The 11,332-nt window shown below is 51.2% G+C and overlaps 1 protein-coding gene across 1 annotated transcript in view; it reads right to left on the bottom strand.

Moving 5' to 3' along the window:
- gon4lb (gon-4 like b) overlaps positions 1-7,708 on the bottom strand; it is a 61,740-nt gene extending 54,032 nt beyond the window's left edge. Inside the window, exons 1-2 of the mRNA XM_085803285.1 lie at positions 7,594-7,708; positions 4,843-5,112 (exon numbers count right to left, since the gene is read on the bottom strand). Of these exons, the coding sequence (XP_085659411.1) occupies positions 4,843-5,112; positions 7,594-7,611 (288 nt within the window). The 5' untranslated portion in view covers positions 7,612-7,708. The remainder of the gene's footprint in view (positions 1-4,842; positions 5,113-7,593) is intronic.
- Between the last annotated feature and the right edge of the window lie 3,624 nt (positions 7,709-11,332).

Genomic DNA, 11,332 nt, shown 5'->3' with positions numbered 1-11,332 from the left:
ACAGCGCGGCCTCAGTGGCACTAGGTCCTAGCCTCGTAGCGTCGTGCCTACAGCGCGGCCTCGGTGGCACTAGGTCCTAGACTCGTGGCGTCGTGCCATCTACAGCGCGGCCTCAGGGGCACTAGGTCCTAGCCTCGTAGCGTCGTGCCATCTACAGCACGGCCTCAGGGGCACTAGGTCCTAGCCTCGTAGCGTCGTGCCATCTACAGCGCGGCCTCGGTGGCACTAGGTCCTAGCCTCGTAGCGTCATGCCATCTACAGCGCGGCCTCGGCGGCAGTAGGTCCTAGCCTCGTAGCGTCGTGCCTACAGCGCAGCCTCGGTGGCACTAGGTCCTAGCCTCATAGCGTCGTGCCATCTACAGCGCGGCCTCGGTGGCACTAGGTCCTAGCCTCGTAGCGTCGTGCCATCTACAGCGCGGCCTCGGTGGCACTAGGTCCTAGCCTCGTAGCGTCATGCCATCTACAGCGCGGCCTCGGTGGCACTAGGTCCTAGCCTCGTAGCGTCATGCCATCTACAGCGCGGCCTCGGTGGCACTAGGTCCTAGCCTGGTAGCATCGTGCCATCTACAGCGCGGCCTCAGGGGCACTAGGTCCTAGCCTCGTAGCGTCGTGCCTACAGCGCGGCCTCAGGGGCACTAGGACCTAGCCTCGTAGCGTCATGCCTACAGCGCGGCCTCGGTGGCACTAGGTCCTAGCCTCGTAGCGTCATGCCATCTACAGCGCGGCCTCAGGGGCACTAGGTCCTAGCCTCGTAGCGTCGTGCCATCTACAGCGCGGCCTCAGGGGCACTAGGTCCTAGCCTCGTAGCGTCATGCCATCTACAGCGCGGCCTCGGTGGCACTAGGTCCTAGCCTCGTAGCGTCATGCCATCTACAGCGCGGCCTCGGTGGCACTAGGTCCTAGCCTCGTAGCGTCGTGCCTACAGCGCGGCCTCAGGGGCACTAGGTCCTAGCCTCGTAGCGTCATGCCATCTACAGCGCGGCCTCGGTGGCACTAGGTCCTAGCCTCGTAGCGTCATGCCATCTACAGCGCGGCCTCAGGGGCACTAGGTCCTAGCCTCGTAGCGTCGTGCCTACAGCGCGGCCTCAGGGGCACTAGGTCCTAGCCTCGTAGCGTCATGCCATCTACAGCGCGGCCTCAGTGGCACTAGGTCCTAGCCTCGTAGCGTCATGCCATCTACAGCGCGGCCTCGGTGGCACTAGGTCCTAGCCTCGTAGCGTCGTGCCATCTACAGCGCGGCCTCGGTGGCACTAGGTCCTAGCCATGCCATCTACAGCGCGGCCTCAGTGGCACTAGGTCCTAGCCTCGTAGCGTCGTGCCTACAGCGCGGCCTCGGTGGCACTAGGTCCTAGCCTCGTAGCGTCGTGCCATCTACAGCGCGGCCTCGGTGGCACTAGGTCCTAGCCTCGTAGCGTCGTAGCATCATGCCATCTACAGCGCGGCCTCGGTGGCACTAGGTCCTAGCCTCGTTGCGTCATGCCATCTACAGCGCGGCCTCGGCGGCACTAGGTCCTAGCCTCGTAAACCAGCCTCTCGCGGAAATACATTTCATTTCATCTCTCAGAGAGTCTGGCCTCATCCCCCCTCTAAAGCGTTTGGGCTGGGCGGGAGCTGGGCGGGAGTAGTAGCAAAGACGGTTTAATATCTTTGGTAGTAGCGTTGACAGACAACCCCATTCAGCCAATCAGCAAGTTGGTGTAGTGACGGGGCTTTGCACCAGTCGGTCCCTGATTGGCCAACGTGCTGTGTCAATCACAGCGGGCGACGCTGATTGGCTCGACCTTCTGAGGGTTTCAGTCCAAATGCTTAGAATGGGGATGAGGCCAGACTCTCCCTCGGAATGAAATGAAATGCACTTCCGCGAGAGGCTGGTTTACGAGGCTAAGTAGGTCCCTCAAGGAAACGTCACCAGGACTGGTTTGACTGCAACTCAGCCAAAATACAGTCACTTCTTCAGTCGAAACATCAAGCTCACAAAGCTCTCCTGTCCTGCCCTGGATCAGCCACTCTGAAAGCCTCCTTCACCACAGCAAGAGCCGAGGCCCAGCGTGCCCTTCGGGTCATAGAGGACACCTGGTGGTGGGTGACGAAGGCCCAGCGTGCCCTTCGGGTCATGGAGGACACCTGGTGGTGGGTGACGAAGGCCCAGCGTGCCCTTCGGGTCATAGAGGACACCTGGTGGTGGGTGACGAAGGCCCAGCGTGCCCTTTGGGTCATAGAGGACACCTGGTGGTGGGTGACGAAGGCCCAGCGTGCCCTTCGGGTCATAGAGGACACCTGGTGGTGGGTGACGAAGGCCCAGCGTGCCCTTCGGGTCATAGAGGACACCTGGTGGGGGGTGACGAAGGCCCAGCGTGCCCTTTGGGTCATAGAGGACACCTGGTGGTGGGTGACGAAGGCCCAGCGTGCCCTTCGGGTCATAGAGGACACCTGGTGGTGGGTGACGAAGGCCCAGCGTGCCCTTCGGGTCATAGAGGACACCTGGTGGTGGGTGACGAAGGCCCAGCGTGCCCTTCGGGTCATAGAGGACACCTGGTGGGGGGTGACGAAGGCCCAGTGTGCCCTTCGGGTCATAGAGGACACCTGGTGGGGGGTGACGAAGGCCCAGCGTGCCCTTCGGGTCATAGAGGACACCTGGTGGGGGGTGACGAAGGCCTGGAGGAAACACTGACGAGACCCTCCCACAGCACTGGAAGGACGCCAACATCGCTGTCTTCTACAAGCGCAAAGGCGACAGAGCTGTCTGTGGGAACATCCGTGGAATCTCCCTCCTCTCCATCGCAGGGAAAGTTCTAGCTAAGGTTATGCTCAACAGGCTGGTGGAGCACAACTCAGAAACTGCTGCTGAGACAGCTAATGGAGAAGAGCAGAGAGCAGCGCAAAGACCTTTACATAGCCTTCATTGACCTCAGCAAAGCTTTTCATACCGTCGACCGTGAGCTGCTCTGGCAACTGCTTTCCAAACTTGGGGTACCACCCAGGTTCCTCTCCATCCTGCAGCAACTGCACGACGGGATGCACGCCAGCATCCTCACCGGAGAGCTCCAGTCAGAGCCCTTCAAGGTGAAAACTGGGGTGAAGCAAGGTTGCGTCTTGGCACCGGTACTCTTCAATCTCTTCCTCTCTGCCATCACATACCTTTTCCATCGTGCCCTGGAACCTGGAGTCACTGTCAACCTAGAATACCGTCTGGACGGTAACCTCTTCAACATTCGACGCCTCCAGGCTCACACGAAGACCAAGACCAATAAAATCGGCGAGCTGCAATACGCCGACGACTGTGCAGTCCTAGCACACAGGCCAGAGACCATGCAGCAAGCCCTCAACACCCTCTCCTCCCTGTACCAATCCTTCGGACTTCAGGTCAACACTCAAAAAACCGAAGTCATGACCCAACTCTCTACCCAACCTGCTTCACCCCCGTGCTTTCATTTAAATGGAATCCCACTTAAAACAGTCGACCACTTCACCTATCTCGGCTCCACACTATCTCCACACTGCAGCCTTAACACCGAAATACACACCCGCATCAATAAAGCCTCATCAGCCTTCGGACGCCTGCGCAACAGAGTATTTGAAAACCCTAACCTGAAGGTCAGCACCAAGGTCGCCGTCTACCATGCCGTCTGTGTTTCAACCCTACAACTCTACGGGGCAGAAACATGGGACCCCATACAGACGGCACATCAAAAACCTGGAGGGCTTCCACATCCGCTGCCTCCAGAAGATCCTCGGTCTGTCGTGGGAAGACCACACTCCCTACACTGGAGCACCAACTCCATCTGTATGGACGCAGCCTACGGTGGATAGGACACACCATCCGCATGCCTGACCACCGCCTGACCACCGCCTGACCACTGCCTGACCACCGCCTGACCACCGCCTGACCACTGCCTGACCACCGCCTGACCACCGCCTGACCACCGCCTGACCACCGCCTGACCACCGCCTGACCACCGCCTGCCTGACCACCGCCTGACCACCGCCTGACCACCGCCTGACCACCGCCTGACCACTGCCTGACCACCGCCTGACCACCGCCTGCCTGACCACCGCCTGACCACCGCCTGACCACCGCCTGCCTGACCGCCGCCTGACCACCGCCTGCCCACCGCATGCCTGACCACCGCCTGACCACCGCCTGACCACCGCCTGCCCACTGCCCGACCACCGCCCGCCCACCGCCCGCCCACCGCCTGACCACCGCCTGACCACCGCCTGACCACTGCCTGACCACCGCCTGACCACCGCCTGACCACCGCCTGACCACCGCCTGACCACCGCCTGACCACCGCCTGACCACCGCCTGACCACCGCCTGCCCCGCCAAGTCCTCTACGGCCAACTAAGTGCTGCAAAGCCCCCGGCGGACAAAAGAGACGCTACAAGGACTAAAGACCTGCTAAAGCGCAGCACCATCAACCCCACGCAGCTGGAATCGACCAGCCTGGCAGGGTCAGGCCTGCGCCAGAGCAGCAACCTCGTCCATTCACCACGGCAACCTCGTCCATTCACCACGGCAACCTCGTCCATACACCACAGCAACCTCGTCCATTCACCACGGCAACCTCGTCCATACACCACGGCAACCTCGTCCATTCACCACGGCAACCAGCAGAGGACAGAGAGACAAAACCGGCTCACGGATCGGCCTGGTGGCCACCTGAAGTGGCACCAGCGACAACATCGCTAACCCCCCCCACTCCTCCACCCCCCTCCCCACCCCAAGAAGCTAGCGTCATCATCGTACACGATGGTGTGTGTGTGTGTGTTAGTGTGTGCGTGTGTGTGTGTGTGTGTGTGTGTGTGTGTGTGTGTGTGTGTGTGTGTGCGTGCGCCTCACGTGCAGGATGTTGCGCACGTTGCTCATCGTCAGGTTGTGTCGTCTCGACTTCCTGTCCAGATCGATGTCCAGTCGTCCCAGCTCGTCCTCGCTGGACTCTCTGGTCTCCGTGGCGACAGGCTCCTCCTCCCTCGCCAGGCGGCCGTGCTCTCTGGTCTCCATGGCGACCAGGCGACCGGGCTCTCTGGTCTCCATGGCGACTGGCTCTGTCCTCCTCTTCACCTGCAGAGGACACACGTCTCCTCCTGCCGGACGCCGCCGCTCCGTCCACTGGCCCCGAGACAGAGACAGATCAATCACTGATGATGATGACTACATATTATAGGGCTATAACATCCCATAATATCTAGTTGTATAAGATTATATAATTAAGCAATATCACACTGTATATCAGCACGGCTGTGATTCGGTCAGATAATCCCACCGTGCTGATATAACGTTACAGTACAACAGCACGACCTCGAGTGTGATGTTGCTTTTATACAACAGTGCTACGAGCGCATTTTAGAACAGTAATAAACTACAAGAGATTATGATTTGTTTGTTTATTTAATCATTTATTTGGCTCCGCCAACAGAAATAGTTCTGCAACTGGAAGGGAGACAAGGCTGTTGCCAGGCAACACATAAACATTTCATACTAGCTTGCTACTAGCTACAAGCTTTTCCACCGAGCTGCTTCCAGTGCTGGTTCTGGTTCTGAGCCCGTGTCTGATCAGCACCGCAGCAACAGGACCAGCGTGAAGACACAGAGACGTTATCGATACCGTATTACATTTGTTTATCTGCTATGTAATCAATATAAACACAGTTGAAGCTAAGTAGCTGAGCTACGTGGCTAACAACAGCTAACGCTAATATCAAAACACATCGCCGTCAAAACGTAGTTGCCCCCGCGGCGATTTTTTCCCGAGCCGGGTTTAGTAGAGATTTATCTCCAATTAGACGGACCAGGTCAGGTCCAGGTTTTAATGTTCAGGTCCGTTTATAACTGTAGCAGCAGCAGCAGCAGCAGCAGCAGCAGCAGCAGCAGCAGCAGCAGCAGCAGCAGCAGCAGCAGCAGCAGCAGCAGCAGCCGCAGCAGCAGCAGCAGCAGCAGCAGCAGCAGCAGCAGCAGCAGCAGCAGCAGCAGCAGCAGCAGCAGCAGCAGAGAGATGGTTTAATGTTCAGGTTTATAACTGTAGCAGCAGCAGTAGCAGCAGCAGCAGCAGCAGCAGCAGCAGCAGTAGCAGCAGCAACAGCAGCAGTAGCAGCAGCAGCAGCAGCAGCAGCAGCAGCAGCAGTAGCAGCAGCAGCAGCAGCAGCAGTAGCAGCAGCAGTAGCAGCAGCAGCAGCAGCAGTAGCAGCAGCAGCAGCAGAGAGATGGAGCAGCTCCTGTATGGGGAGCGTAGCTCTGACTTAGCTCCTGTCCAGCTGAACAGCGGAGTGATTATGTCTGTGAAAAGTCCCAGTGCTGTTATACTGTATATCAGCACTATGGAATGTCTCGTTGTCCAATCAAATTGCTCGGTTGGGACCGGTCGGAACTAACTGTTGTATAACATCCCATAATATCTAGTTGTATAAGATTTAACTGTAATATTAAAGCAGAAGTAAGCGATCCGGTGGTTTTGGCTAATGCTGCGTTCCAGGCAGGCTTTTGAAACCGTAAATTACAGCTTCAAGTCACGACTTACGACTTTGTAGCGTTCCAGGCAACCCACTCGTGTTTCTCCGACCTGTTTTACCTGTGAAAGTCACTATAACGGCCACTCGTAACTTCTGACCCGTGAACTCGTACCAGATCGAACTGGTACCACTTCACAGGAAGGAAAAACACCAGTTACGAGTTGCCTTGAACGCACCATAACGTCTTGTCAGCAGATGGAGTTAGCAGTCCCCGCCCTCGTCATGGATCTATTGGTCCTCGTCCCTACGTCGCCACATTCAGGCGCATCCCTTGGCTGCACACACAGAGAGGACTGCCCCTTTATGCCGTTCTCTCTCCTCATTGGATAAAGGTTGTAGGATACAAGGAAAGTTTTCTCCTGGGCTCAGAGCAGAGCAGAGTGACTGACAGACCCGTGTTTCAGACCAAACACTCTATAGAAGTGATTGCTGTCGGAAGATACAACTATTTAAGACTTAGATTAACACAAATATATCACTTACTTCTGCTTTAATGTCAGTAAATATCTAGTAAAATGATTTGGCAACAACACATTTCTGTTCATGTCAATAAAGCTGTTTGAATTGAATTGAATAGACAGAGGACACAAGACAGACACAGACAGACAGACAGACAAACAGACAGACAGACAGACAGACAGACAGACAGGTGAGACAGACAGACAGACAGACAGAGACAGAAACAGACAGGTAGAGAGAGAGAGAGAGAGACAGACAGACAGACAGACAGACAGACAGACAGGTGAACAGACAGACAGACAGACAGACAGACAGACAGACAGACAGACAGACAGGTAGAGAGAGAGAGAGAGAGACAGACAGACAGACAGACAGACAGACAGACAGACAGGTAGAGAGAGAGACAGACAGAGACAGAAACAGACAGACAGACAGACAGGTAGAGAGACAGAGAGAAACACAGAGCGACAGCTAGCTAGCTGCTAACGCTAGCTGCTAACGCTAGCTGCTAACTAGCATTAGCTGGGCTGCTCCGCTGAGCGCGTGCAGCGGCCGTTTGGCTGGTTTGTGGCGGGAAGTTGATTCGGATCAACGAGAAGAAGCAGAAGCATCAACCAGAACTCACCGAGATGTCGGCAGCCATCTTTATTCCTCCTTCATGTCTGTGGCTAGCTCCGTTAGCTCCGTTAGCTCCGTTAGCTCAGTTAGCGCCTGTTCCGACAACAACAACGACACTTCCGCCTCGACTCTTTCAGAATAAAAGCCTCAGAGGATCAACACATCAGGTCTGTGGCGCCTCCTGCTGGTCCAGACGAAGGACTTTAATGAAGAAGTTTAATAAACCGCCTCAGTCCGTTGTGTTTTATATGTAACTCTGTTATTTAAAACTTAAAACTGTTTTGTTCAGACAGGCTTTCCTAGGTCGTTCCTATATAGATATAGATACATATATATATATATCTATAGGATATAGACCTATATATATATATATATATATATATCAGTGGCGGCTGGTGACTGAAAAAATTGGGGAGGACAGGAGGAAAACCAGTCCACGGCGTCATGTTATTTTCTACTAGTTGACTACTTATCCCTACTTTCTGATATTCAATGAAAATTAAACAGTAAAACAATGTCTTACAAGATTTTTTAAAAACAAGATCATTTTATTCAATTATACTGTTTTCAGATTAACACAGGCCTAATGAAAAAGACAGAGCCTTTCTCATGTGGGATGTAAAAAAAAAAAAAAAAGCAGGCCAGTGTTCAACACCTGTAAATGTCACTGTGGGGAAAAAGTAAAAACAAAAACCATGGAGATCTGTAAGCAAAGTGTTCCACTCAAATTACATACATATTTGGCTAGCTATTCTTTTACCTGAGCTGACGGCCCAGGTCACGTATCTGAAAACTATGAACAATCTCTCTGACTGCTTCTCTCTGATATCTCCTAACAGTTTATCCAGAAATCTGCTGATATTTCCTTTCAAATTGATGCCAATGTCGCTGAAAACTCCGTATTTCTTGTGCTAGGAGCAGCATGAGCAGCAGGGCTCGGACTGAAAGTTTGGCACACATAGCAACAGTAACCAAGGGGGGTTGGAGAACTGTAATTGGACCAACCTGGTGTCAATCTTGTGTTCTGGTTGCTGATTGGTAAGGGAGGACGTCCTCCCTTAGTGCGTCATTTTACGCGTCTTAGCCAATCACAGATCAGCATGAAAAAATCCTAAATGCAATAGGTGCGTTCGAGATGAGCCAGGCGTGCGCAGAATCGATCGCCGGTGACCAGCGCACAATGCAGCCGGTTAGATTTGTGTCCGACTTGATCCCGACTTGCTCTGACGTCATGCACGCGCCTGCAACGATAACCTCACGAGATCAAGGCGGCCGCAGTTTTTAGAGCCAGGCGCCGCAGTTGCTCTCCACCGACTGCAACCGCCTGCAAGCCTCAGGGCATGATGGGAAACGCACCGGATCACGAGCTGATTGGCTCTTAGTTAGGACTGCAAACACTACGTGTTGTTGTATAATGCTAGATTATATGAATCTCATGTTGTAGGCCTATACTGCTTAAAAAAATATTCACACTGAATCAAACTTATATCCTGAGAAATATATTGGTTATTTATTGGACAATTGCAGTACAGCATAAGAAATATATACTTTGGTGACTTCCTGTTTGTATTGACGGCGGCTGGAAACTGTCCGACTTGACTGCAGCTTTCTGTCACCGCCCCCTGCTGCTGCTGCCTGCTCTCGCCGACCATCCAGGCGAGGCGCAGTTCATCTCGAACGAGCCTATTGAGTGAATGGAAGGAGATCCCGCCCCGAGGTGTCTAGCGGAGGACAGAAGCCCTCCGTCCTCCCCTAAGCCCCCACCTTCCTGCTCACTGCTCCTCACACAGACTACTCTGTCTCCTCCGCCTGCAGGCGGCGCTGTTGGGCTGTTTTAAGTGGATTTAATGGATTTTCTTCCATAAAAGAGATTTAAAAATATATTATAAATGATTTGGTAAAGGTTTATTTCAACCAGTTACTCTTTATTAAAAATATGTTGATCTTCCTGTGGCCTCTCAAAAATAGAGGAGGACCAACCTCCTCTGCCTCTATGGACCAGCCTCCACTGATATATATATATATATATATATATATATATATATATATATATATATATATATAGGTCGTTCCTAGATGTTTTTATTCTCTCTCTGCACTTTAGATAGATAGATAGAGAATACTTTATTCATCCCTAGCAGGGAAATTCAAGTTAGTCCAGTAGCTCACACAACAATAACACAAAAAAGATGAACACAAAAAACATTTTAAAGGTGTACAGAAAAGAAAATTGAATTTAAGCCCACTCTGGGTCATAAAATTAGTGTAATAACTCATCTATCAGACGATGTAGGCCAAACTTTGTGCAAAATTCTATTTTTGAGTAAATCCGGGATGAAAGTGTGTATTTTAGTGTAGTTTTTTTTTCCGCATTGGATAATGCAGGCGCACGGATTATACGTCAGCCTGTACACGATTCACTAGCCACTGATATTGGATCCGTAATCCGTCATTCAAACGTCTGAGACACGCACACACACACGGAGCTCGGGCTTGCCCCAAACTTTGAATATCCCGCCCGCTCGATAACGACCAATCAAATTCATTTTCCTTACTCGGGTAAACTCGTGTTGCAGCTCGTGACAACTCGGCGCGACAAACAGGACAAACGGCCATTTCTGTACACCTTTAACAAGTGTTATATAAAACGACTGCAGCATGATCTCTTAAATCTTTCAGTTCTTTAATCTCCTCCTTTAGCTGTTTTATCTGCTGCTGATTTTAACGTGTCTGATTTTTCTTATTTAGTCTTTTGTTTATTTTGTTTCTGGTTTCTGTAGCACTTTGAGATTACTTTATGAAAAGTGCTTTACAAATAAAATGTATTATTATTTATGTTCAGTAACCAAACATAAGCTACTGGGTCAAACACACCAGAGTAACGACTGTTAAACAACAACAGAGGTTAAATAAATACAGGTTTCATGCTGTGATGTAAAAGCTCCAGAGAATTGTACATTTTTATTTTTATTTATATTATAATATTTTCTTTTCTGTCAGAAATGTGTTTTTTTTTAATCAGAAATGAGGTTAATTCCTGAAGCTTCAGAGCTGAGAGAATTAACCAACAATAAACACAAACACATGATGTGTGTGTTCATGAATTACCATGTTAATGTTAATTCTCTGTATCTGTAATATGTTTTAACCCTTTGTACTACTCCTGGTTAGTGGCTTAAATCCAATAGTTTTGACACGAACAAGAATGAAATGAGAAAACCAGTAAAATCAGTTAAAAAAGAGTTAAAAATGACAGAAGCAGAAAATAAGGGGAGAAGAGTTTTACCTTATTGTAGTCACTTAATAATACATGTTTATTTCTACAGTTTAGTACTGTTTATATGATCAGAATAAAGGGGGTATTAGTGGTCAAGAGGTTAGAGCACAAAGAGACACAGGAACTCAGCAGGTTTCATTGTTTTATTGTGAAACGTGAACTTCAGTCCAACACGGAGCCAATCAGGAAACAGACTTTACAAAATAAGAGTGAAAAATTAAACAACATGAACAAACAGGAAGTAGACAAAAAGTAGTTAAATAAGCCAGTGTTAGATCATTCAAGATTCAAGACGATTTCATCTTCTATTTTATTTCTCAGTTATAAAACGTCAGATCATAAAAACAATATTTAAAAAACAAAGAGTTGAGCTGGTTATTGACGACGGATCAGCTGCCGTGCCGGCGGGTGGAGTCAGAGCGTCATCCCCAGAACCGCTGTCTGCCGGCGGGTGGAGTCAGAGCGTCAT

Source organism: Trachurus japonicus, chromosome 16, assembly GCF_045865225.1.
Source record: "Trachurus japonicus isolate A0001 chromosome 16, Traja_1.0".
In the NCBI taxonomy this organism is placed as follows: Eukaryota; Metazoa; Chordata; class Actinopteri; order Carangiformes; family Carangidae; genus Trachurus; species Trachurus japonicus.
This window is presented reverse-complemented; position numbering and strand designations above follow the sequence as displayed.